This window comes from Carica papaya, chromosome 1, assembly GCF_054855325.1.
Source record: "Carica papaya isolate Zhongbai chromosome 1, ASM5485532v1, whole genome shotgun sequence".
Lineage (NCBI taxonomy): Eukaryota > Viridiplantae > Streptophyta > Magnoliopsida > Brassicales > Caricaceae > Carica > Carica papaya.
This window is the reverse complement of record NC_142309.1, coordinates 24,342,581-24,369,114: the sequence shown is the minus strand read 5'-3', so window position 1 is coordinate 24,369,114 and position 26,534 is coordinate 24,342,581. Positions and strand designations below refer to the sequence as shown.

General features: G+C 35.8%; 4 protein-coding genes and 1 pseudogene across 13 annotated transcripts; all 5 read left to right on the top strand.

The window, feature by feature from the left end:
- Positions 1–6,659: 6,659 nt before the first annotated feature.
- Positions 6,660–7,868, top strand: LOC110816740 (protein PHOSPHATE-INDUCED 1-like). Its single transcript, XM_022045056.2, has one exon. The coding sequence runs from the start codon at positions 6,749–6,751 to the stop codon at positions 7,709–7,711; it is 963 nt and encodes a 320-aa protein (XP_021900748.1). The 5' UTR covers positions 6,660–6,748; the 3' UTR covers positions 7,712–7,868.
- A 1,354-nt stretch (positions 7,869–9,222) lies between these two features.
- On the top strand, positions 9,223–10,502 carry LOC110816772 (protein EXORDIUM-like 1). The gene has a single exon (XM_022045088.2). The coding sequence runs from the start codon at positions 9,383–9,385 to the stop codon at positions 10,352–10,354; it is 972 nt and encodes a 323-aa protein (XP_021900780.1). The 5' UTR covers positions 9,223–9,382; the 3' UTR covers positions 10,355–10,502.
- A 2,286-nt stretch (positions 10,503–12,788) lies between these two features.
- LOC110816613 (protein EXORDIUM-like 2 pseudogene) lies at positions 12,789–13,956 on the top strand (annotated as a pseudogene).
- A 211-nt stretch (positions 13,957–14,167) lies between these two features.
- Positions 14,168–18,598, top strand: LOC110816612 (phosphotyrosyl phosphatase activator (PTPA) family protein). 5 transcript variants are annotated; one of them, XR_002540052.2, is made up of 4 exons: positions 14,168–15,348; positions 15,992–16,148; positions 16,243–16,321; positions 18,280–18,297. XR_002540052.2 is itself a non-coding variant. In XM_088221660.1 (3 exons), the coding sequence occupies exons 1-3, from the start codon at positions 14,177–14,179 to the stop codon at positions 18,343–18,345; spliced, it is 1,323 nt and encodes a 440-aa protein (XP_088077786.1). In that variant the 5' UTR covers positions 14,168–14,176; the 3' UTR covers positions 18,346–18,598. The 5 variants fall into 5 exon arrangements, 4 of the variants coding, with proteins under 4 accessions (XP_088077786.1, XP_088077787.1, XP_021900559.1 ...); XM_088221660.1 differs by lacking the exons at positions 15,992–16,148; positions 16,243–16,321 and adding an exon at positions 17,994–18,078 and having other exon boundaries at positions 18,280–18,598; XM_088221661.1 differs by lacking the exons at positions 15,992–16,148; positions 16,243–16,321 and adding an exon at positions 17,948–18,078 and having other exon boundaries at positions 18,280–18,598.
- A 131-nt stretch (positions 18,599–18,729) lies between these two features.
- On the top strand, positions 18,730–23,397 carry FBW2 (F-BOX WITH WD-40 2). 6 transcript variants are annotated; one of them, XM_088221664.1, is made up of 3 exons: positions 18,730–18,869; positions 21,585–21,897; positions 22,622–23,397. In XM_088221664.1, the coding sequence occupies exons 2-3, from the start codon at positions 21,590–21,592 to the stop codon at positions 23,274–23,276; spliced, it is 963 nt and encodes a 320-aa protein (XP_088077790.1). In that variant the 5' UTR covers positions 18,730–18,869; positions 21,585–21,589; the 3' UTR covers positions 23,277–23,397. The 6 variants fall into 6 exon arrangements, with proteins under 6 accessions (XP_088077790.1, XP_021900702.1, XP_088077789.1 ...); XM_022045010.2 differs by lacking the exon at positions 18,730–18,869 and adding an exon at positions 19,986–20,229; XM_088221663.1 differs by lacking the exon at positions 18,730–18,869 and adding an exon at positions 20,253–20,496.
- The last annotated feature ends 3,137 nt before the right edge of the window (positions 23,398–26,534 follow it).

Below are 26,534 nucleotides of genomic sequence, written 5' to 3'. Positions count from 1 at the left end.
TGTCCTTTTTAGGTACCAGAGAACTCTTTTCAAAGCTTTCATGTGAAAATCAGTTGGTGTTTGCATGAATTTGTTGCATTTATTGACAATGTATGATATGTCTGGCCTTGTGTGTGTCAGATATTGAAGGGATCCTATCATTTTTCAGTAGGAAGTTGGATCAATCAGTTCTTCTCTTCCTTCAACAGTCAAGTTGTTTCCAATTATTGCTGGTGTCGGGCATGGTTTGGTAGAGTGCATGTTGCTTTTTTTGAGAAGTTCTTCAGTATATTTCATTTGAGTAAGGAAGAGTCATATGCCATCTCTTGTTGCTTCGATGCCAAGGAATAGATGAATGTCTCCAAGGTCTTTTAGCGCAAACAGATCATGAAGTTGATTAATAACACTCTGCATCTTCTCTGGCTTATTTATTGTAATGATTATATCATCAATATAGATCATTATAAAAATTTTAGTTGATTTTGTCATAAAGAAAAATAGATATGTATCTGCTTGTGAGCTCTTGAACCCACGTTCGAATAGTGATGATTTGAATTTATCAAACTAGGCTCTTTGAGCTTGCTTGAGTCCATACAATGCTTTGTTGAGTTGACAAACATAAATGGGATTTTTGGGATCTTCGAAACCTTCAGGCTGCTTGATAAAGACCGTTTCTTTTAGTACTTTGTTTAGGAAGGCATTGTTTACATCCAACTGTTTGATGTTCCACCCATTTGTTACTGCTATGATCAATATCATTCGAAGTGTTGATGCCTTGATTACTGGGCTGAAGATTTGGTGAAAATTTTTGTCAGGTGTTTGATGAAAACCTTTTGCTACTAATCTTATTTTACACCATTAAAAGCTTCCATTAGCATTTGTTTTGATTTTGTAAACCCATTTGTTGCCAACAACGTTCATTTCAAGATGATAAAGAACCAACTTCCATGTTTAATTATTTTTAAGGGCGGTCATTTCCTCCTCATTAGCTAATTTCTAGTGAGAAATTCTTGTAACTTCTGTGATTGAAGTGGGTGTTGTAAGGTCTTTTACCGTGGCTGCTCTGAACAATTAGAAATCTTATGACATGTTCCTTGGTCTGAATATCCCAGCTTGAGCTATGGTCATCATCTGGTATCTTGGAGCTTTTATTAAGGTGTTTTCTGTTTGCTCTCTTTCTTATTTTTATTCTGGTGGTGTCATGTTTTGATTGAGTGGAGACTCTTGTTCTTGTTGCAACATATTTTCTCTGCTTAAAAGGTTTCTGGTGAGTGTTGTGGTGAGGGCTCTGCCACAAGGGAGGATGTTGGTGCTAGAGTTTTTGAGACGTCTTGACTGCTCGTGCTCCCTAAGGAACGTGAAGCTAAAGGGAGGTTGGAGGATATGTTAAGCCATGAAGGTAATGTAATTCTAGAGGCCATTTCATGTTGGTGTGTTTTCACAAATCCATGGTGAAAAGGGAAATTCAATTCATTGAAGACAACATTCTTGGATACATATGTTTTACCAGTGGAGCTGAAGCATTTATACCCTTTGTAAAGAGAGTTGTAACCAAGGAAGACACACTTTGTCGAATGGAAAGAGTGCTTGTGATTTTGGTATAGTCTTAGACAGGAAAAACAGGCACACTGGAATGTTTTTAGCTGTTTGTAGTTGGGTTTTTTGTGGTATAGTTTTTCAAGTGGTGAAGACTAATTCAAGATTAGTGTGGCCATTTTTTTAATCAAGAATACGGCTGTTTCAAAGGCATCGACCCAGTATTTCGGTGGCACTCCTGACTCAGCCAGGAGGGTGAGACCAGTTTCGACTATGTGCCGATGTTTCCTTTCAACCCGTCCGTTTTGAGCCGATGAGTAGGGACAAGAGTATTTAATTTCAATTCCATCGCTTCGAAGAGTCCGGGCTAAGCTAGTGAATTCGCCTCCCATGTGTGATTGTAGACATTTTATTTTCTTTTCGAATTGGGTTTCTATTTGTTGTTTGAACAGGATAAAGGCCTTATGAACTTTTAATTTTTGTTTGAGTGGATAGAGCCATGTGAATCGACTATAATCGTAAATGAAGATGATATAATACCTATGGCCTGAAGATAAGGGGATAGCAGAAGGTCCCTATACATCAACGTGAACAATTTCAAATGATGTTTTTGCATGTGATAAAGACAGCGAATAAAGAAGAGAATGGGATTATCTCAGTTAACACGCATCACATAAGATGTTTTCATTAAACTTGAAAGGTTCATTACATGATTTTAAAATGATAGATAAGGTTTTTAAATATGGATGTCCAAGTCTTTTATGCCACATTAGTGTTCTTGATTTAGAGGTTTGGTTGTTTTTGCTAGTGATCAAGGCTTGATAGGGAGGTTGATAGAGAGAAGTTGGTTTCGAGGAGCCCAAGCAATATAAATTGTCTTTAAGTTCCTTAGCGACAACACCTTCCCTGTGGTTTTGTCCTTCACAAAATAAGAAGATGAGTTAAAAGTGACTTCAACATTGTTAGAGGAGGTAAGTTGGGAAACACTCAATAAATTCTTGTTGATATTCAGTACATGTAGTACTCTATTTAGTGTCAATTTTTCATTTTTGGGAGTGTAAACATGTGACTTACTTACGTTTCTTATTAGCATTTTCTCACCGTTTCCAATCATCAGACTTTTACTCCCTACATATGGTTGCTTCGACTATAGAGTGTTTAAATCCCCATTATATGATTGTTGGGATCACTGTCTGCATACTATACTGAGTCTTCAAGAGTGTCCCATGTAGTTGTTGTCATATCAATAGTAGTAATGAGCACCAGTGTGTCCAATTTTGCCATACACTTGACATATTGGTATGGAGTTGTCGCCGCTTCTTCCTCCTCTTTTGATGTTATAGCAACCTTCTCTGTTGAAATTATTTTTTCGTCATCCTCCTCTATTAGGTGATTGAGACGGTGGGCTCTAATAGTTTCTGTTGTTCTTGAAGCTGGAGAAGTTTGTTGAAGGTCGTCGAGACTCAAGTTGACCATTGTTGAGTAAAGTTGTTATAGTCATCTTTCGTAATTGAACAATCGCGATTGAAGCTCTACCCAGATTATGCTCTCTTTCTCAGTGATTTGACACACTAGTGGGTTGTATTCAGGAGAATTTAAATTGACAAGGACTTGAGAGGTGAGATCATTGAGTGTTATAGAGTGTCTTGCCAAAGCAAGATTGTCTGTGATTACTTTGATGGATTTTAAGTATTTTTCCATCTTCAAGTTCTCCCTTTTGCATTTTGACAAATTCTCTCTTGTAATAGATTATGTTTGCTCTTGTTTGTACTACGAACATGTCTTGGATAGCATCCCATATGAGTTTTGATGTTGAGTGCCACATCAACTTGGAGGCTGTGTTTGTTTCAATCGAGTTGTAAAGCCATCCTAGTGGCATTTGATCTTGTGCAAACCAGTCTTCGAATTCTAAGTTTATTGTTGTCTCGACTTCATCGCTTCCTTCTACTATTTTCTCTGTGTATTCCGATGGACTAGATTTGGCACCAATAAAAAAACCTTCGAGTTTGTTTCGTCTGATGATTGGGAGCACCAGGTTCTTCCAGATGAGATAGTTATCGTGATTGAGTTTCAAGGCACACACCGAGCTCATCGAGCTGGTAAGAAAAACTTGAATTTTTTGAGGTGTTGGGTTAAAGATGGAGGAGTTGTTGTTTTCTCATGCCATGACCTAAGCTCTGATACTAAGTTAAGAAAACTGTTTGGTTTGTTTGTGATGGAAAAGCTGGACAATTCTCAACTTGGGCTATTTCTTCATTGATTAAACAGTAATGATCATACATCCAATTTATAGAGCTTGGCTACTCTTTATAGGACTTCATGGACTTACACACATCACAAGAAAATAAGAAGCATTTACAGATGATCAACACAAAAGAACGAAAAATATGCAGAACTTTAACGATTTTCAGGAAGGGATGATTGTATTTTGCAGGAGGACGATAACCTTGATAAGTTTGCACCCTTGTCTTGTTGTTGGATATCGCTCTTCTGACTGTTCAGTGTTCTTTACATGTCCCACGTTATACATTCATGTATATGTAATTATTCAAGTCAATGTCTATATATATTAGATGGAATTATTTAGCTTTAAAAGTAAACATGAATTTAAATTTGTAAATTTATAAATTAATATGATATACTGTAAATTTTATTTTAAATAATTATTATTTTTAGTATCTTTGTTAATAAGAGAAATAAAAAGCAAAATTTTTTGAAAAAATAATGGGTAAGAAAGCTAGGCACTCGTGCAAGTAAATTTGAAAAAGAAAAAGAAAAAGTGGCCATGTTAGCAAGTAGGGGATCAAGACTCCAATTTATCAGCCTCCAGACAAGCTGAATAATCTGCGACCTTCCCAATAGCATGTATATATTTCCCTCACGTGAGAACTTGCAATCTCTCACGTGCGGAACAACTGTCTTTTCCCAATACTTTCAAGATTCACGGGTGAAATTTTATGATTTAATTATACATCATAATTAAATCATAGTTTGAATTGTAATCAGTACTCGTCCTTACAATTCGATCTTTATTTATAGAATTCCAGGGTATAACACAATTTTAACATGTAAATTAATTTTCAACATTTAAAATTAAATTATTAAAAATAAATAATTTGAAATATAAATTTAATAATTATGAATAATTTTATTAAACCAACATGTCTTACTCTGTAACACCTATCATAATTTAATATATAACTACGAAAATTTTTATAATAAAAAAAATCATATGTATAAATATTTACTTGAATAATTTGATTGTTTTCAATGTGAACATAAATATTAAACATTATGCACTAATCCCTTATTCATTCTCTAAATAAATAAATGCTATATCTAACTAAAAATCCAATCAAATACAGCTCTTGGATTTGTTAATAATAAAATCGCAATTAATGTTACAAAATAAATAATGAGTTACACGTGATATTTTTTTTAAAAAAAAAAAGAAAATTACTGTTAGCATTCAATTTTTTTGATAATTTATAAAAAAATTATAAATCAAACTCATTTAAACAATTAATTCAATTTTATTTTAATAATTATAATTAGGACAGAAAAAACATAACATTTTACTATTTCTTTGATGCACTAGAAATAAGATTAAAAAAAAAAAAGATTTATATTAGCTTAAGAAAAATTTGGTGTCGGAAGTTTATGTATTACCATCATACGACTCTATTAGCTCGTTTTGATTAAAGAATTAATATCTGCCTATTTATTATAATTAATCATAATTTAAATCAATTATTAAGTCACTTATTAGTTAGTATTTTAATTAGAAAACAAAAATACACATAGTTTACTAATGTGTCTGCAAGTATGAAACAGGCCAGCTATGAGCAGTCAAGAATTCCCCATCAGACTTTTGTTTATCGGGGAATTTAGGGCTCTGTTTAGCGGATAATATCAAACTATTAAATTATACGTTCGTCTAGATTAATTAAATAACAAATTAAGCCTCGTGAATAGTAAGCTAAGTGATGGATAACATTAATTAATTAATAATTTATCTATTTTCAGAGTATTTATTCAGTCTGTTTAAATACATTGTATTTATATAATAAATTTGTAATTAATTAACTGTATATGTGAAGCATCTCTGTCAATCTAAGAAAAAGGCATGTGCATTTTGCACCATTCATGTATATTCACCAAAGGTATATTAATTACTGGTTGTTAATATAAATTTGTGCAAGCCCAATTAACAAGTAATTAATTAGATTGAATTACATAACATAGTTTCCAAATATTTTCCAGAGAATTAGGAAAATTTTGCCATAAAAAAGTTTTAACTATAAACTTGTTAACAAAGTTGTTTTGAGTGTTTTTAGATCACAATAAAAAAAATTAAAAGATAAATCATTAACTTTATTTATAGAATATTTACCGTAAATTTTTAATTTATTTATTACAAGTAACGGTAGAGTTTGGCAAAAGGAAAATTCAAATTAAGCACCAAGGGGCGCAGCGGCTCCTTTCTATTTGAGGACAAAAGCCCAAAAAGGCTGAGGATGCCCAACGAAAGCTGTCGTCTTTAAATTTTAAAATTTGCTAGCTTTATCCAGCTCATCATAATTAATTATTTATTTATTTACATATATTTCAAGTCCCTTCCCTCCCTTCACGAGCACTGCGTGTTTTTCTTCTCTACCATTTTAGTGTGTCAGCGCGTCATCTCACGTGCCTTTCGCCTAGGATCCCCACACCCACTCGCTGACTCACAGCTGGACCAGTCCACGCTTCCCAATAACTATCTTTTCCAGCCTGTACTCACCCAACGTTCTTTCCCCATCTTGCTTGCTTGCATTCAATATTTTGACATAACCAAGGGTCTTTTCGTCAATTCATTGCCAACCTGTACTAATCCTTCTCTTTTATTGCACGTGATTTTCCCTCGGTTGCCTCTCACGCTCCATGCACTACTTCCATTAGGATTTGGCGCGTGGATGATAAACCCCGTCCGAAACGAGATGGGCTACGCAGTTTGGAGCTTTTACTTGCTGGCGGAGTTGCAACTCGGAAATGGCAAAACCCAACCCCCACTTTCCTTTTTGTCTATTTCTCCGCACCTTCTCTTAAAATTCTACCTCAGAAATTAAACCCCTTTTATGCCTATATATATACCCTGTCACTCCCGTCTCAAATCACAAACCTCTCTCGGCTTTTTACCTTTCTCCGCTCTCCGCTCTCCGCTTCTTCTTCTTCTGCTTCCTCCATTGTTCTGGAAATGGCTTCTTTTCTCTCTCAATATACTCTTCTGAAGCTTCTCTTTGTCATTTCTCTGTTTCAAATCTCTATAGCTGCTAGGAATCTGGGTGAGTTGGTTCAAGACCAATCTCAGCTTTTACACTACCATAATGGCCCTCTTCTTTCCGGGAAAATTTCTGTTAATCTCATTTGGTATGGGAAGTTCAAATCTTCCCAGAGGGCCATCATATCTGATTTTGTTAACTCTCTCTCACCTTCAATGTCGAAAACAGAGCAACCCTCGGTTGCCACGTGGTGGCAGACCACAGAAAAGTACTACCACCTCCTAAAGAAGTCTTCTTCTGCTCTCTCCCTCTACATGGGAAAGCAGATTATTCACCAGGACTACTCGCTTGGGAAGTCCCTCACGACCAGGCAAATCATTGAGTTGGCATCGAAGGGTGAGCAGAAAAACGCCATTAATGTCGTTTTGACCTCTTCCGACGTCACTGTTGAAGGGTTTTGCTCGAGCCGATGTGGGACTCACGGGTCTGCTCTGAGCTCGATTAATGGCCGCCAAGGTAACGGGAAAGTCTCCAAGTTCGCTTACATCTGGGTTGGTAACTCCGAGACTCAGTGTCCGGGTCAATGCGCCTGGCCATTCCACCAACCCATCTACGGGCCACAGACCCCGCCTTTGGTGGCTCCCAACAACGATGTGGGTCTTGATGGAATGGTGATCAATTTTGCCAGTCTCTTGGCTGGGACCGCGACCAACCCATTCGGCAGTGGCTACTATCAAGGCGCTGCCGAGGCTCCATTGGAAGCTGCGTCGGCTTGTCCAGGCGTCTATGGCAAAGGGGCTTATCCTGGGTATGCAGGGAACCTGTTGGTGGACTCTGCAACTGGAGCTAGCTACAACGCCAATGGCTCCACTGGGAGGAAATACTTGCTTCCTGCTATTTATGATCCTTCCACATCGTCTTGTTCGACTCTGGTGTAGAAGATGATGTATTGATTAGTCTCTAGTAGCTTATATACATGGTAATTCTTTGATTTTTTTGATTTGTTTCGCCCATGCGAATCAATAATAGAAGAGCAAATTACGTTGGTTTGCTTTCTGATAAAAAAGAAAATCTAAATTGATGATTGATGAACAACGTTCTTTTCCGGTTAATCCAAAATTGGATAAATCTAAATCAACGAGTAACCAGTGGGATAAAAAAAGGGAATTGTTAAAACGTGATTTTTCTAATAAATAATTTATTATTCTAATTTAAATAATAAATTAGAATAATCAATTCAAAAGTTTAGAATTGGTAAGAAATGATAGAACATACAACGAAAAATTTTATCACTTACTGCTTCATTGATGGTTAGTATATATATACAAATTAAGCTGTAATTTCATATATATATATATATTCTGGTTTACCAATTATTTTAGAGTATATTATGATTTGAGATTTTGTGTAACTTATTTATGAATTTATAAATTTAAACTCAAACATTATAAAATCAAGTGGAGTATAAAAAATCTCCCACACATTGCAGTTTCTCTACGTATTTTATTTTTTTAGAATTAATGTTATTTTTAAGTAATCATTAAATAATATTTTTTTAAAAATAATTTATTCACATAATATGTTCTCTTTTTAAATTATTTTTTTGTTGTAACATAAGATATATATTTATATAAAAAGAATTCGTTATATGTTACTTAATTAAATAGTTAGTTTATATATTTTTTTTTATCATAAGTCATTGATATAAGATAATATATTTTATATATTATCATTTGCATATTATTTTACATTATGTTATATTTTTATCATAACATAAAATATGTGTATGTATGAAAATATTTGTCATAATACACTGGTTAGTTGAATAATTAATATGTTTTTTATAAAAAATTATAAATACAAATTAAGCTGTACTTCTGTATGTTTTCATTTTACAAATTATTCTAATACTACGATTAATGAGTTTGTATAATGTATTCATGAATTTATCAATTTATACTAAAATATTAAAAAAATCAAGTGCAGTTGAAGTTTTAAAAAATCTTTGCAAAATATCCTACACACACCACCCACCAACATTACACGTTTTTCCACACATTTTATTTTTAGAATTAATAATAAAAATAAGTAATTACCAAAAAATAAATCCGACAAAACCGCAGGTCGTATAATCTCCCAATCTATGTTCATCCCTCTTGTCTCATAAACTCACGCGCCAACTCAGGCCCATTACATATAATTGCGTTTGTGATAAACATTCCTTAAACGCGTTTTACGTGACTCAGTGACTCACCCATCCATTTCTCTCAATTTTGTCCTTTTCGGTTTCCGTATTTTGTCCTATTCACCTTAGCTGGCTAATCACTGTAACGCTAAATTCTTTAATTGATTCGGTTTGAAAGCTGGCGATAGCTTCGACGTGTCTCCTTCTTAACAACAAAACGCGTTGTTCATTATCGATGTCTGGCCTAATTTCACCGACTCCAGTTGCCGCACTTTCGTCAACCTTACGCTGCTTCACTGCTCATTATTGTTTGCGCTATATATATCTCGTCGATTCAGTCTTATTTCTTCATCAAACACAAGACACATTTCCCGCATACAACAATCTAATCTGATAATTCTCTTCTTCTGTTTATTACTTCGCGATGGTCTCTTTTCTTTCTTCCTGCAATAAACTCGGTTTGCTTTTCTTGTTTTCGGTGCTTCTGATTGGGTTCAACTCATGCGAAGGGAGACGACTCGTTGAGTCCAGTGAAACCCAGCAGCCATTGCAGTTTCAGTATCACAACGGCCCTCTTCTTGGAGGAAAAATCTCCATAAATCTCATCTGGTATGGCAAGTTCAAGCCGTCTCAACGAGCGATTGTTTTGGATTTTGTTGCTTCACTCACCTCGGCCGGCAAGTCAACAACAGCTCAGCCATCTGTTGCTACGTGGTGGAAACAGATTGAGAGATACTACCAACTCGCGAAGAACAAGAACAGACGATCCTCTAATCTTGTCCTCTCAATGGGTAGACAAATCTTGGATGAGAATTACTCGTTAGGCAAATCGCTTACGACTCAGCAGATTGTAAAACTGGCTTCAAAGGGTGCGCAAAAGGACGCCATCAACGTTGTTCTGACGTCTGCGGATGTGGTTGTCGAGGGTTTCTGCATGAGCCGGTGTGGGACTCATGGGTCCGGTCTTGGTTCAGCCAGTGGGAAAAGATCCAAATTCGCTTACATCTGGGTTGGCAACTCGGAGACTCAGTGTCCGGGTCAATGCGCCTGGCCATTCCACCAGCCCATCTATGGACCACAGAACCCACCACTTGTGGCGCCCAACAACGACGTGGGTCTTGATGGAATGGTGGTGAACTTGGCTAGTCTCTTGGCTGGAACTGCAACCAACCCATTTGGGAACGGCTTCTTCCAGGGACCAAAAGAGGCGCCGCTTGAAGCTGCTTCGGCTTGCCCGGGAATTTATGGCAAAGGCGCTTACCCTGGCTACGCTGGCGAGCTGTTGGTGGACTCTGCTACCGGTGGTAGCTACAATGCTCACGGCGTCAGTGGCAGGAAGTATCTGGTTCCAGCGTTGTTTGACCCTGCTGCGTCAACTTGCTCTACTTTGGTCTGAGGATTGTCAAATAATATATATATGCAATAGGAATGCAAAGTATATAAAACTAAATATATGGAGAGTGTATCTTATACGTATTATGGGAGAGATTCTTTCATTCAATTGTTCTTTGTACTATAAATTCAATAGAAAAAATTGAGTTCTATTTCTTGGGCCTATTTATTGATTCTCCTTTCTTAATTGCCCGTAGGGTAATCCAATAACAATTTCTTAACAATTACTAATAAAGGGTGAAAATGATTAATTTTCCATCTTAATTAATTAAAATATACTTATCGTAATTAATTTTATATTAAATTTAAAATGAGGTTAATTTTTATTATTTACATAATTTTTTTTTTTACGATTTCATAATTAATTTATTTAAAATTTTAACTTAATTTAATTAAAATTACTAAATTATACCACCCTTCAAAGTGAATTAATTGTAAATTCATCAATAATAAATTGTATATTTAAATCATATTATTTAAATTTAAAACGCATAATATTTTTGTATTATAATGCCATTCTAACATGCACAAAAGACGCACCCGCCCAGGCCGCATTTGTGCGGCGTACGGTAGCCACGCGGTGCCACAGAAAGAAGCCACCGTCCGTCCACTAACTCCAACACGCACTGAACCACTAACATTTCTTCAACGCCAAGACCGCCCACACGTGAAGTCGTCTCGTTCACACCTCCCCACTCAGTCCCCAAAAATCAAACCTCTGCCACTACCCATCGACTACCCCGTATTTGCTGCTAGTGGTGCTGCCCCAAAATAGATGGCTCTCAAATTTTCCACTATTCTCTTAAAATTAATTAATTTTTTAAATTATCTTAATAATTAATTATATTTACAATTCGTGTTCATCTTTTGCTAGTAATATAATTATATATAGAGAGAGAGTTTAAAAGTTTTAATTAATTAAAAGTTACATTGATCTCATCTCCTATACTAGCAAAAGATACCATGTTGCTTTTCTTAAACTTAGTTATAAAATTATAAAAAATTTAAAAATAAAATTAAAATATTGTATTTCTACACCTACCCACAAGACGAAGATCGATTTTTTTTTTTTTTTTTATATTTTTTATATAATAGTGGGGGAGGTACATATTCGTGGACTGACATCATGGCATGCAGCAATTAATCAGACCAAAGTTCTTGATGTAAGAGAATAATCATGTACAAAATATATTAATAAATTAAGACAAAGCCATTCAAGCATCATTACCTTCCTCTGAAACCTGAGCATCCCACCATTAATTATTATTTTCTTTTTCATTAATGTTTTACCTCGAGATCAGCAGCATCTTCTTGCTGGATTTATATCATATAAAAAAAATGTAAATGGAGTTTTATTGATTAATCATTATTTTTAATTAATTAATTTGTTCATTAGTGTCTTGAACTTAATAAGCTAAAGCAAGAATAGGGAAGATAGCATTGTCTTTTCTAATTTAAAAAGTGAAAAATGATTTCCCTTTACCTCTTTTTCTAGAATTATCAGTAGAAGCATCTATGAGATATATATATTCTTTAAGTAAATTATCACAATGCTAATTAATTAATTTAATGAACAAGCTGGAAAGCACACACATAGATAAGTTATACTAAAAATTAAAAATTATATAATTTTAATTGAACGCGTAATTAATTTAAATAAAGTTAATATTTTCATGTAAAACTTTATTTTATTAAATTAAAATTTTTCTTAAAGATTAATGGTATTTTTTTCGAAAAATACAATGAAATGAATTGACTTTCACTACGTCAACGTGCATATTATTGGCATTAATTGAATGAGTGGTTTCCGGGCTGGCCATTTATTCTGAATTGCTAAACAACCATATTTATTGCCAAGTTTTCTAAGCCAAATTAATTATTAGCATTAAGCGGATTTATAGTTTCTTACCCGCTTCATTTATACTGCTTAGCATTTCTCAACAAGAAACTAATTGTTTTAATTTTAAAGAAATTACGATTTCTGTCAAAAAATTTTAAAAAAGTTTAAATAATAAATCGTAAAGAAATTATTTTTTGTTTTTTTGTTTTTTTTTTTAATGAATCGATTTCAAATACTATTAGTAACTTAAAAATGAAGTATTTGTTATCAGCCTAAAAATAATAAGCTTGTAAACAAGAGAAGAGGTAAGTGTCCCCCCATTAGGACACCATTGATCACATCAGACACCTCAAAAGAAATCCCTGCCTTGGGCAAAGCCTTCGCTTAAGCACCAATGGTCCCTTCCTACAATCACCCAATCAAATCCTAGTGCCTTTGACACTTATCCACAGAAAGTCAAACCCAACCCCCGGCCTTTTTCCTTGGAAATTATAATTCATGCTCCATTAACCCACTCAGTGACTCAGCACTTCTTCGAAGCTTACCTTACACGTCGCGCCCCCCCTCCCCACCACCTATAAATACGATTCACCAATTCATTTCTTCCATCACTTCTCGCTTTCACCACCCCACGGAGTGACGAAGCTAAAACTTTCGTCTTATCTAATTTCTGAATTCGGTCGTACAGTTAATTTATTGCCATCTTCTTTCATGGCTAGCTCTATAATATTTTTAATTCTATTGTTTTCTTATCTGGGTTTCTTTCTTGATCCTTCCTTTGCTAGAAGTCCATCAGCTTTGGTTGAGGAACAGCCTCTTGTCCTCAAGTATCACAACGGTCCTCTTTTGAAGGGCAAGATCACCGTTAATCTTGTCTGGTACGGCAAGTTCTCTCCCATCCAACGTTCCATAATCGTCGACTTTCTTCGCTCTCTCAGCTCCGAAGTTGAAACCACGGCGCCGTCTGTCTCATATTGGTGGAAAACCACGGCCAATTACAGGGGAGGTCCGGCGACCGTTGTTGTAGGGAAACAAGTCCTGCTTGAGAACTACCCTTTGGGAAAATATATTAAAACGACGTCGCAGCTGGCAGGCTTGGTTTCGGAGGTTGGGGAAAATCCACACAGTGCGATCACCGTCGTATTGACTTCCGCTGACGTGGCGGTAGATGGATTCTGCATGAGCCGGTGCGGGACTCATGGGTCGGGCGGTCTCTCGCGGAGCAGGTTCGCTTATGCTTGGGTTGGTAACTCGGAGAGCCAGTGCCCTGGCCAGTGCGCGTGGCCCTTTCACCAGCCGATATACGGGCCCCAGACTCCGCCGTTAGTTTCCCCCGACGGAGACGTTGGCGTCGATGGCATGATTATTAACTTGGCGACAGTTTTGGCGGGGACGGTGACAAATCCGTTTGACAATGGATACTTTCAAGGGCCAGCCGACGCGCCCCTCGAGGCGGTGAGTGCGTGCACGGGTATTTTCGGGAGCGGAGCCTACCCGGGTTATCCAGGAGCGGTGTTGGTGGACAAAACGACAGGAGCTAGCTACAACGCGATTGGCCTAAACGGGCGTAAGTATTTACTGCCTGCGATGTGGGACCCACGGTCTTCCACGTGTAAAACGCTCGTGTGATTGTTAAAAGATGGAAAATAATGGACTCGTGACGTGATGTGTTGTATCTATGTGGAGCTTGTGAGAATTATTTTGCTATAATATTTATCTTAATGTAAAAAGACCACCTTCATTTTCTGGAAAAAAATTTACGAAGAGACCGGATGACTGATTTTGGGCTAAGATTAAGCCCATTGAAATAATTAAACGGCCTCATTTTGGGCTGGATGTTCCAATAAAAATTTCTGAACCCAGAGACCGTATTCGAATTGGATCAGGCGATTCTATGTATGAAACTATCAGGTCCATAATTCACTCCCAAGTGCGTATTTAAATTTGCTTTCTCGTCGTCGTCTTCATCATCTCCTGTTTTCAGAAATGGAACCGCCCCAGGACCACCACTCAGAAGACCAACACTCTCCCAAAACTCCACCCCAACCTGCAAACGCCCGGGCCCCTTCTTGCTGCAGAAATTGCGGTGGCCCTACTACCTATGATCCGTCACCGCAACAACCAACCGGATTTCCCGGCATCTCCCCGCCGCCAAACTACCGTCCTATCCGAGCCCCCGCCATCAATCTTCCGCCTAACCATAATACCCAGGCAATAATACTCGCTCCTGTTCCCCAGGCCCAGAGGGTTCCCACAGTCTCAGCTCCTTACCAGTTCCAGGCCCCCTCCAAGAGGATCCACAACCCCGATGACATTCGACGGTTCCAGGAGTCTCCTGCCTGCCGTAACTTCCTCGGTTTCATCGTCTCGCTTTCCGAGTCCATCCGTGGCCATAAGATTTCCGACCCTTGCGATTGCTCCTCCGCCGTCTCTGCGATTCTCTACGTCCTTGAAACCCTCCTCCGGTGGATCGACGAGATCCCGCCTGCGCAACAATCCTCTCGATACGGAAACATTTCTTATCGGGCCTGGCACGAACGCCTCGTCGATCAGAGCGGGTGGCTCATGCTCGGCTTCCTCCCCGACGAGCTTAAGCCCTCGACGGTGGAGATTGTTCCTTATTTCACGGATAGTTTTGGGAACTCTAGCAGGATCGATTACGGCACGGGGCATGAGACTAATTTCGCCGCCTGGCTTTACTGTTTGGCCCGGATGGGGATCATCAAGGAGGAGGATTATCAGGCTGTCGTTGCTAGGATTTTTGTCAAGTATCTGGAACTGATGAGGAAATTGCAACTGGTATACTGCTTGGAACCCGCCGGTTCCCATGGGGTTTGGGGGCTCGATGACTATCATTTCTTGCCGTTCATATTCGGGAGCTCGCAGTTAATCGATCACAAGTATATGAAGCCAAAATCTGTTCACAATCAAGATATTTTGGATAATTTTTCCAACGAGTACATGTATCTTTCCTGCATTGCATTCATTAGGAAGGTGAAGAAGGGAATGTTCGCAGAGCACTCACCATTGCTGGATGATATTAGTGGTGTGCCGAATTGGAACAAGGTTAACAGTGGGTTGCTTAAGATGTACAAGGTGGAGGTGCTGGAGAAGGTTCCCATTATGCAACATTTTTTGTTTGGCTCGTTCATCAAGTGGTATGAGTTCTGTCCTCAATGATGATATCCCTGGGTGCTCAATTCGTTAACAGCCATGTTTGTTTCTTACGATTTTTTTCATTGTTAAGTTGCCTTTGTTTGATTTTATTGAGAGTATCAAAGCATTGGATAAGCTTGCTTTTTTGTTTTATGTGTTAGAGCTGTTTGGCCAAGCTTTGATGCTTGTGCTGTGATGGTTAGAAACATATTGTTTTGAGAATCAACTTTAGTGCTGGTAACCTTCCTCTGTGAAATCTTATCGAATGTATGTTGTTAAATATTAGTATTTGGTAATTGTGTCTTTGAAGATATGCCAAACCATAATCAGATTAAATTGCATATCAAGTACATTGCTATATCTGATGGATTTGGTCACAGTGATTGGAAAATAATATATTTCATCAACATATATATCTATTTGCTTGCTTAATCATTTGAAGGAAAAAAAGGGTTTTGACACCTTATAGTTTCTCATTGAATGAATTTGGGCTTTTTTAGTATGTGATGGAATTGAGTTCAGCAGAATTTTAACATAATAACATCTTTTACTGCGGTCAAGAATCTACATATTCAATTAAAAGAATAGAAGATATAAAGAATTGCTTAACACCTTAAGGTTTCTGTATTGGTTTCTGATGTGAAGGTAAGGATTTTTGAGTTTTTCTGGGCTTTAGCGTGACATAGGGAATGGTGAATTTATGTTTTGACGGTTCCTCAATTTGGAGAGCTGCGAGTCAGGAGACTTGTGCGTGCAAAATTTTTGTATCCTTATGTTTGCCTTACATTATCTAATATCATAGGTAAAATCTCATTTGTGGGCTGCGTACATTTAACATATCATGCCTATCTTAAATGCTTATATTGATGAACATTTCCTCTCTACTCAAATTTCAGTCTCCAGTTATGTGGGAAAATCCTTTTTATGTCAGAGCTATCATTAGAACCACGAAGCTTTATTAAATTTCAAACATAGGTGAGATGTTTTTGGTGTTTAAGCACGATAACAACTTTAATTTGGTGTAGACCTGTAGGGACATGCCAATTGTCATGCTCCTATATTGATTGACTGATTTCTGCTGTATCTAGTCTTTTTTTAAACCATCCTCCCCAACCCCCCAAAATCGCACGCATGAGGAAAATAGAAAAACGATCTATCGTGTTTTCCTCTCCATAGCAATAAATATTTAATAATTGGCTCTCGCCAATTAGGGAAATAGTCTTCTTACACCCAACTTCATCCTTCTTGAATCTCTGCTTGAACAGTGGATTTTGGCTGCGTTTGATTGAGGACATGGAGTTGTGTTTAGAAGTTAATTTTGGTAGTTAAGATAGAATGAAAAAACATCTTGTATGGTATAGGATCTCTGCTTGAACTGGTTGATTCATTGGATTATGGGTGTGCTTGGTTGATGACATGGAGTTGTGTTTAGAAGCAAGTTTTGGGTAGTTCATGCAGAATTGGAGGACATCTTCTGTAGTATAGGAATTTTTTTAAAATAATGGCTCCTTAGGAGCGGACTTGCTAGTTGTTACACCTTCTGGAGGGATGATCATTACTGAGTAAGTGGCTGCTTTTATGTCTTCCATTAGAACCTTAATCTATTTCTTTCACAAGATAACCTCTTTTTTGTGTCCAAAATCTTCTGTCGGACAGCTATACGAGTTAGTTTAATTAATTGTCTTTTGTCAAATAATTCATAAATCGGACGCATTTTACATAAACAGGGAAAAATATTTGATTATAGATATATCAAACTAATTATAACTACTCATCTTTTGCATATCTGCGGTATGTTTTACTAAATGTTTTATGGTCCCTGTTATGGAGCAGGTCTCTCTTCTCCTTCTATGTTTCTTATTATTTTATTCAGATATCAATCTTCATCCTTTTACAGGGGTGTTTTGTCTTCTATGTAATGAAATTGGTCGAGAAAACTCATTGAGTTTATGCTAGTGAACGCTAATGTGCATCTATAACTGGGAGGATCTCCTCATTTGAAACTTCTTATATGTTTTTCCTATGTAACTTCTGCTGTTATGCGAGCAATATATCCAGCTTGATGTATTTGTCTTCTTGACTTAGTTATCTTTATTTAGCAGTCCTAGATTGGCATAATTTAGTCATTAATTGGGGATCAGTGTTCACTACTGCTTGTAAGCAGCTTTGAGGGTTTTATATGGCTTTGAGAGTATTTGTGATTGCTTATTTACTACTTGTAAGTGATTTGAGCACCCTACTCTATAGGCGCACGTAAACATCTAACCATCTTCATGTTTGGCATAATTTCTCAAAAAATGACTTTAGGAACTTAGAAAATAAGCACTCAGTTCCTGACTTTGTAGTTTTTTTCAAAAAACATTAATAAATTTTCTCAACTATTCTTTTGGTATCTTCTTAGAAGTTGAGGTTATACATACTAATGTGTTATGAAATATTTATGACGGATATATATTTTTATTAAAATTTTATCAAAAAATAATTATTTATTTTTTCAATCAGCACTCTATCCAATTGCGTATTTATTTAATAGATAAGAATTTAGTTGCTTTAAGTGGGTAAATTACCTTATTGTTTTAAACACATTATTTTTTCCTGCAGTCCCAATATTCTCTTTGTAAAGACGAGTTGGGATGTGTATTCACAGGTTTTTTCAGGCTCATCAATTGAGAGTCTTCTCTAGCTGCTTCTGTTTCATTTTGAATGATGTACTCATATTGGTCATTACAATGGTAAATATTTTGAAGTAATCGTTCTTAGTTTGTAAAGATAGAAATGTTCTTAGGTGCCTGGAAATTATGGGATTCTTAGCAATACGGTGCTACTAATGGTTTTTGATCCTGCTTGCAGGTTTAGCCACTTCCTGTACATCGGAACTTATTATGATTCTTGAAGTTTCATATTACTGATTCATTTTTCCTGTGTTTCCACAGGGAGGAGTAGCTGGTTACGTTAGTTGTACTGAGACCTACAGGGAGGAGCAAGGGAACTTATTATGATTCTTAGATTTCTTGCACATAAGAGCATAAACGGATGTTTATTGGGAAGTACCCCCATCTTGTTTCATAAATTGAGTTATATGTTCCCTTGTTTGTTCATGCCATATTTATATGTCACTACCAGATTCTTATTTGGTGAAATGTTTAGATCCGATGGAAGTCGAGCAGTCTTCTATTGAGTGGGGTGGAAAATATATGTACCCAGAATTTTGGGTTGCCTTCCTTATAAAGTCGCATTATGAGCTTCCTGTCATATTTTCATTGAACATAGGCATGCAGGTTTATGCACACTTAGGGATACTGATTCAATAATTTTTGTTGTGTAATAATTCAGTATTTCAGAAAATTTCTTTACAGAGAGAATCCCTTATTTCGATGTAGCATTATTGAGCAGAAACAGAGCAGTGATGAGCAGGATCTAATTCCATATGGCCCAGTGTTGGACAACAACATTGCAAAATGGGTGTTGAGATAGTAATACCTACCATTCCATCTCTGCACTGCACCTATACTGTTACTATCAGGTATTCTGCCCTCTTTTCCATTTGCATTTCAGCTGCTCTCTGATATCCATCACAATCCCACCTAACTCACCTGTATTTCTGTCCTCCTCCCCTCATATGTATATATAGTCTTGGGCCTTTCAATAATCGAACTTTTAAGGTTTGGTAGTTGACACAATTATTTTCCAGCTCTGTGCCTTGTCTCCTTTCAAGGGAGATTGATTAGCTACAGAGAATAAGTAGCTTTGGCCAAATATTTTAACTTTCCACTTTTTCTTGCACCAACACCAACCACCATTCCGATTGAGGGAGAAAAACCTTTGTTATCTACGGTGTCGTTTCTTTCCTAATTATTGCTTCTTTCGCCTTCGAGGCTGTAGATAGAAACAATCTACTGACTAAAATTATAGATGTGTTACATTTTCTGTCAATGAGTAAAAACGAGTAGGAAGCACATCAAGGAAGCTAAAGTCTTTTTAGAGTAAATTACAAGGGATGCTTCAGTTTTGACTCCTTTTACAATATAAATTCAGTTTCGAAAAAAAAGTATAATCCATTTCGTATGTTTTGATTAAATATTTTATAATTCAATCAGATATTTATAATTGTTAGGTAAAGAAAACTATATATTTTTTTTTTAACCAAAAAACCATGCAATAAACTTATACTAAAAGGAAATATTTACTTAAAACTAAAATTACTAATTGTACGGATTCAAATTTAATTAAGAAATAAGACACTTTATTATCGTTGCCATCTGGTAATTGTTGAAGTACATGTTAAAGTCTAATATCTTAAAATGATGTAATAGGTAAGAGTTTTACAGGCCGACAAAAGTTAAACCTTTTGTTGTGAATAATGGATGTCTTTTGTTAAGGCTGGACTTGAGATTTTGTACTGTTAAAGCATCAATCCATATGATCTTCTAACTACCCGAACATATGTTTAGCGTTTAAAACGACAGTAATTCACAACCTTGATCTGAACACAAGCATCAATCCGTATTGAAAATTTGAAATGACTTGGAAATATAATTTCCCTAGACAAGTATTTCGATTAATGCGTTTATTTAAAGATCCCATCTGAAAGTCGTTCGTATTGGGGACACAGGGGAAGCAGAAGGTTGAATTTCAATTCAATTCAAAGTTTTCAAACCTCATCTACCTCGACAATTTCCTTTAATACCTGGCTTATGGGTCTTCTTGCCACCTCTTCCGTCTGCTACTAAACCTTCGCCTCGTGTCGGTGACTCCCAAAACAAAATCCCTCCTCTCTTTCTCCAATAAATATCTCTAATGCGTTGCTACTCTCGTGTCCAAGGTTCAAACCTTTTTCCACGGAAACCCATAAATAATCCACAGGAAAGCAAAAGATAAAAAGGGTATTAAAATCTGCCTTTATCACATCTCATTATTGACCTTTCTTTGTTTGTTTCACCGTAAGAGCGTTTTACCCAACTATTCTTCTCAACCCATTTTCATTCCTTCACCCCAATTAGGTCGAGTGCAAATTACTGTATTTTCTTTAATGGGTTTCACTTTTGGGGAAAAACCCATATCTGTCCTCATTCCTTAGCTCTCTCCCGCTGTTTTTACTCTCGGTATTTTGTTCCTATTGTGGTTGGGTAGATAGCAATTGATGTCTGCGGGTAAGTCGGTGGATAGCGCTAAAGTTTTATCTTTCTCTGTCTTTCTCCCTCTATTCCTCTCTATTTCTCTGTGTGTCTGTGTTTGTGTCTGTCTTTCTCTCTCTTAGACGCCTGGCTTTCTTGCGGATAAACCGGTGACTCTTTTGTATAATCCAAATCCGAAGAAAGGAAAGCAGGAACTTCGAAGAAAAGTCTGTCTTCTTTTTTCTTCGGTATGTATTTTCTTAAATCCCCCTCCCCAACAATCCATTTGTTTTCTTTGCTCGTGCTGGCGTCGTTTACAGGGCAGGTGGTTAAAATCTGATTTTACCCATTTTTGGTAGCTTCAGTTTTAGTGGAGGTACCTGCTTTGGTTCCCTCCTTCTCACACGCTGAAAATTCTTCAGAGAAGGATTTTCTTTTGGCTTTCCTTTGTAATGTTTATTTAGAAACCAAGCCTAGATTTAGACTGGTCTTTTTCATTTTTGGTGGGTATTCTTTTTGCTGTTTCTGTTTAGTATTTGCATGCGGTAAGTGGGCTTCTGCTCTTTCTCTCTGTCTCTTTTTCTCTCTCTCCGTTTTCTTGAGCATGATTTCTTGAATACTTAAAATACTCTTTTTCTCGTACTTCTTTTTCTTTGTGATATTTCTTCTTTCCTTCACTTAAATCGTAAGTACTGACCTCCCCAAGCATATTTCTCTCTAGTTTTGTTGGATCTACAATGCCCTTTATTATGTCTGTTTTCCTAGATTATACCTTATTCTTCTGCTTAATTTTCCAACAACAATTTTTGGCCCTCGCTTGCTTTGTTATTCTGAGCGAGAGAAATTTCTTTTCTTTTTCTTGTTTCTTTTTCTTTTATGGGGAAATTAGGTCTTGCATTGTTAACATCTAATTGTACCCCTAAACTGCAGTCTAATGTATATTTTTATGGCTCTTGTTCTGGCATCATCATTTTCTTACTCCATCTGTAAGAGATCATTGATAAATCTTACCATTTAGCTGCGAAATGCTGTTATCTGTAATGGGTATGTTTATATATATATATTCGACTCTATGCGATGCTTGAGAAGAGAATGACTGTTCACTATATGTTTGTAAATTGCAGAATTGATGGAAGATGGAAGTGATTTTCGGCGGTGGGATGATTTGATTCCTGATGCCTTGGGGTTAATCTTTAGGCATTTAAGTCTGGAAGAGGTCTTGACAGTTGTTCCCAGGGTTTGTAAGTCATGGAACAAAGCTGTGAAAGGACCTTATTGCTGGCAAGAGATAGACATTGAGAGTTGGAGTAATTGCTGTGCTCCCGAGCACCTTGATAGGATGCTTCAAATGCTTATCACGAGAAGTTCTGGCTCCCTGCGCAAGCTCTCTGTTTCTGGCCTGCAAAATGACTCAATTTTCTCTTTCATCACCCAACAGTAAGCTCCAGTTTTCGCAGTTTGAGGACTATTAGTTTCAGTTATATTTATTAATGGTTCCTAATTTGCAGCTTATCTAATTTTTAGCCTTATGATAATCAACCCATTAATTGGATTAACCAATATGTCTACTTTTAGTACTGTTTTCCGTTTGAACTACGTTAATTATCAGCTAAGTTGTCAATCTTAACAAATTGGTCTTATGTGCTTGTGAAATGAGTTGATTAGATTAAGGCTATAGTTGGAATCATTCTTAAAATTTTATGGAATTTATTGCAAATTCATTCGTAGTTAAGATGGTAATTAACCTCACGTGGGATTCAGATGGAACTTGAACAACTATCCAAATTTGATATAGGTAATTAAGGCTATGGTTGGAATCAATCTTAAAAATTTTATAGAACTTATTTGCAAATTCTTATTTAGGTAAGAAGATGGTAATTAAGCCCACATGGAGTTTGAGCGGAACTTGAACAACTATCCAAATTTGATACAGGATTCCATTTAACTTTGATTTTTTTATCATTTCCTAGTAAAACTAGATGTGCTCGTAAGTGTGAATTTGTAGACAAGTTTTACATAATTTGTGCATTCGTTCAAAATATAACCCAAGTTTTTGTTGATAATAGTCAACCTTCAAGATTTTTCTACGAGGTATTTGTTCAATCATGAAAAGGTTGCTAATGTCAAGTTTCTTTTGTTCCCAAATCCTGCGTTTGCAAAGTGCTGGTTCCCTACAGGCACTGAGTTTACCAAGAAGTGAAATCAGTGATTCGATTGTGGAACAAACTGCAGGGAGGCTTTCTACTGTCACATACTTGGATTTGAGCTACTGTTGTAAAATTGGCCCGTGTGCATTGGAGACTATTGGAAAGCATTGTAAATTGCTTGTTGAGCTCTGTCGGAACATGCATCCGTTAGACACAGCTGGAAAGTCAACACAAGATGATGAGGCTCATGCTATTGCCAACTCAATGCCCAAGCTGAAGCGCCTTGAGGTAGCCTACCAGCGTATCAGCACTGAAGGTGTCCTGAAGATCCTCTCAAGTTGTCCAGAGCTCGAATTTCTCGAATTGAGAGGCTGCTGGGATGTGAAACTTGATGACAAGTTTCTGAATGAAAAGTTCCCAAAACTGAAGGTGTTGGGTCCCCTTGTCAAGGGCTATTATGAAATGATAGATTGGGATGATTGCTCAGAATATTACTCGGACAGTTCTGATTACCCAGCATGGGCATTTCTAGCTGAGGAAATGGGAGAAGAAGGAGATTTTGAGAACGAAGAGTTCTGGGATGATGAAGGGAGGATTGGTGATCTTGAGTTTAGGTTTTTTGAAGGACTTGAAGATGCAGGGTTTTTCGGTTGGCCTCCATCTCCATAAGTAGGTTCTGTTTCTCCTAATTCTAGCAAACTTGTGTTTCTACTCTAAAAACTTGTGGTGGATATATAATCCTATAGATATGATGAGCGTGGATATGAATGAACTCACCTGCTTTTGTGTCTCTTCTCCTCATTTTATCTAATCTTGTCTGTCGGCCATAAGCTTACATTTCAATTTACAGGCTTTCCAATAAGAAATAACTCCTAATTCTTCAATCTAGACTGCTAGAAGCACCAAGTTGGAAGAAGGGAAAAGGAAAAAGAAATGCAGATATTCTTGCAAAGAGTATAACAGAAGTAGTAAAGAGTTGCACCTTTTGGGAAATTTACTGTTAACTGATCAGAAAATAAAAACATCAAATCAAGCCAATTTAGATATTTGTATTCTAGATTAAGGTTGCTAAGTTTAAATTTTAAAAATTTAATAAAATATCAAATAATCCAAATCTTGTTGTTGGCAGAGGGGAATGGCCCACGTTGATAGATGGGGGGTCAGGGTCGTAGTTGACAATTGGCAGCCACTGACGTTGCAATTTATAGTCATCTCCATTAATAAAAATGTCTGTGTCTCAAAACCTTTCCGAATCCGAATAGTGTGAAATGATGCCGTTTTGTTCTTACTTGAAACTCTCCCATTCAAAAAGAGAATCAATCATTTACTCCTTCAAGCTTCCTTCTTTTCCCTGTTTACTCGTCTTTAACTACTACCCTGCATCCTGCAGCTCTAGTTTTGTGAATGTTACCTCAAATGTCCGCTTCCACCAAAACGACCACCGTTTTATGCCACAAACAGAAAATGCAAACAACGCAGCACTGCCCTCAAAATGTTCTATTTGTCTACTTCTTTTTACACAGAAGTATTAATGTTTAATAGAATTTCATTAGACTAATAAAATAGTTGTAAATCATATATATATATATATATATAAATTGCATTGCATTACTTGCAATTCTAATTACCAGTCATGCCGCAGCAGCTTCAGTAATGGGCCTTGTGGGATGCTCCAAATGGGAATCTCGCTCGCGCGCATATTTTTGTTTTGATCGTGTCAGTTACATGAGTCGTGTGATTTATGCCTTGGATCTTAGTGCTCTATCTACCCTTGTTTCATATACCCACATCGATACTATAATTGTTGTAACATATATATCTACGCATACAAATGTTAAAATATTTTTTATAAAATTTAAACTCATAATTTATATAACACACTAAAATTTTAACTATTAAATTATTATATTATTTGTATCAAAATTTGAATTTATAATAGTTGGTTAGTTGGAAAAGTAAGTCTTTTTAGAATAATTTTGAACATATATTTTTCGTGTCAAATTAATATATTTAATATTTTTTTGTTACCTATTGAGCTGGTAATTTAAAAAAAAAAAAAAAAACCTAAATTATTAAAATAAGATTAAAACTCTTTAAATTTAATAGTTGGTAAGATTTTGGTAATAAAAAATCTGTCCCTTGTAATCTTGAAATTTCTCTCTCTCTTTTACACGATTTCCTAGTTGCACTACCATGTTCAGGGAAGGGAATCCGTTTTCAACTTTTCAAACTCGGGGCTGTTTGGGAGATTCACTTTTACTGCAGTTAAATAAATAATTACCGTGTGGTGCGGGGTCTCCATTACTATATTTTACACACTCAACTCAACTGAGATATTCCCATCAATTTTTATTCGTTCCGTACTTAAAATTCAAATATGGTCCCCACATTTCAATTTCTGTATCCACGTGCACCGTAACCCAGGCTAACGATTTACCAGACGGATCGAACCAATTAGTCGGAGACGTTTCTACTCACGGTAACGGCAACGGAAAATAAAATAACTACTGTGCTCATAAATATCGAGAAAAACCGTGGCAAATTAATTAAAAATTAAAAATGATCCGGATTCATTTGTTTAATGGGCCTATTAGACCATAATTAATTGCACTCCAATTTCTGCGTCGGACTGGTTTGTTAGATTAAAATATGCAACTCGTGCTGATATGCCAAATGACACGTGTCGCTTAAGTGAGTTAGGGGTAAGACTAAAGTGAGCGGGTTGTTAAAGTGCGATAGATTAGGTTAGGTTGTTCTCAAACCTGAATAAGGGCTTATTTGTAATTTTACATAATCATTTGCTGTCTTTGATAACAATTAACCACCTTCTCCAATCAATATCAAAATAAATTTCTTAGGTTGGTAGGTCATGACCAAAAAAAGATTTAAGTAATATTTATATTATTAATTATAGGTTGGTGAAATTTACAAGGCATTATTCTTATGATATTAACAAAAATTAAATTTAAAATAAAATAATTCTCAATTTAAAGCTTTTCTTTTTCAACCAAAAAAAACAAAATTATCATACTAATAAAACATAATCTTTTTTTCAGCAAATTTATCTACACGGTTTTTCAAAAAAGACATGCGATTATTTTTACTGGTAGAATGTATACCAACTAAATCACATGTTTTAAATTCATACCAGTCAAATAATCACATGTCTTAAATTCGTACCAACAAAAAAAAAAATCCCTTTACTTTTTTGTGAAGTATTGTATTTATAGTTTTACTTGTTAAATAATAATAATAAAAAATGCGTAACTTAAATTAGACCCAAAAAAAATTAATTTTTAAGTTAAATTATTATTTATATTAAGGTTTACGTTATAATTGATTTGTATTTTTATTAAGTATAATTAAATTTAAACTAAATTAAATATTTATATATTTATTATTGTATTTATTTTGCTATTGCAATAAATATTAATGGATATTTATGAATTTATTTTTGAATATTTGTTTTATTAAAATTATATTATTTATAGTATTGATTATTCAATACAATAAATAATATTATTTTAATAAATAATTATACAATTACAGTTCTTGTGAGTTAATTATTATATATTTATTATTTACATAACTTGTTACACGAGAGTTATGAGCGAGGACTTAGTTTTTGCATCGAAATGCATTTATTGATTTTTATTACATATTTAGTTTATATTGTAACTATTATCGTTGTTTTTTTAATATACTAAATTACTTAATTAAATTTTTATGATGAGATATCAATAGAAATCTCTAATATTTTTAATTTAATAATTCATATTTAAAATTGAACACACTATTTTTATGCACCAAGTTTATACCTTAAGTGTAGTTAATGTATTTGGCAGCTCCCTATTCGGTGTTATGCATGGTTCCTCAATAATTTATAATTTATAATTTAATAAAAAAATTATATTAAATAGATATGCT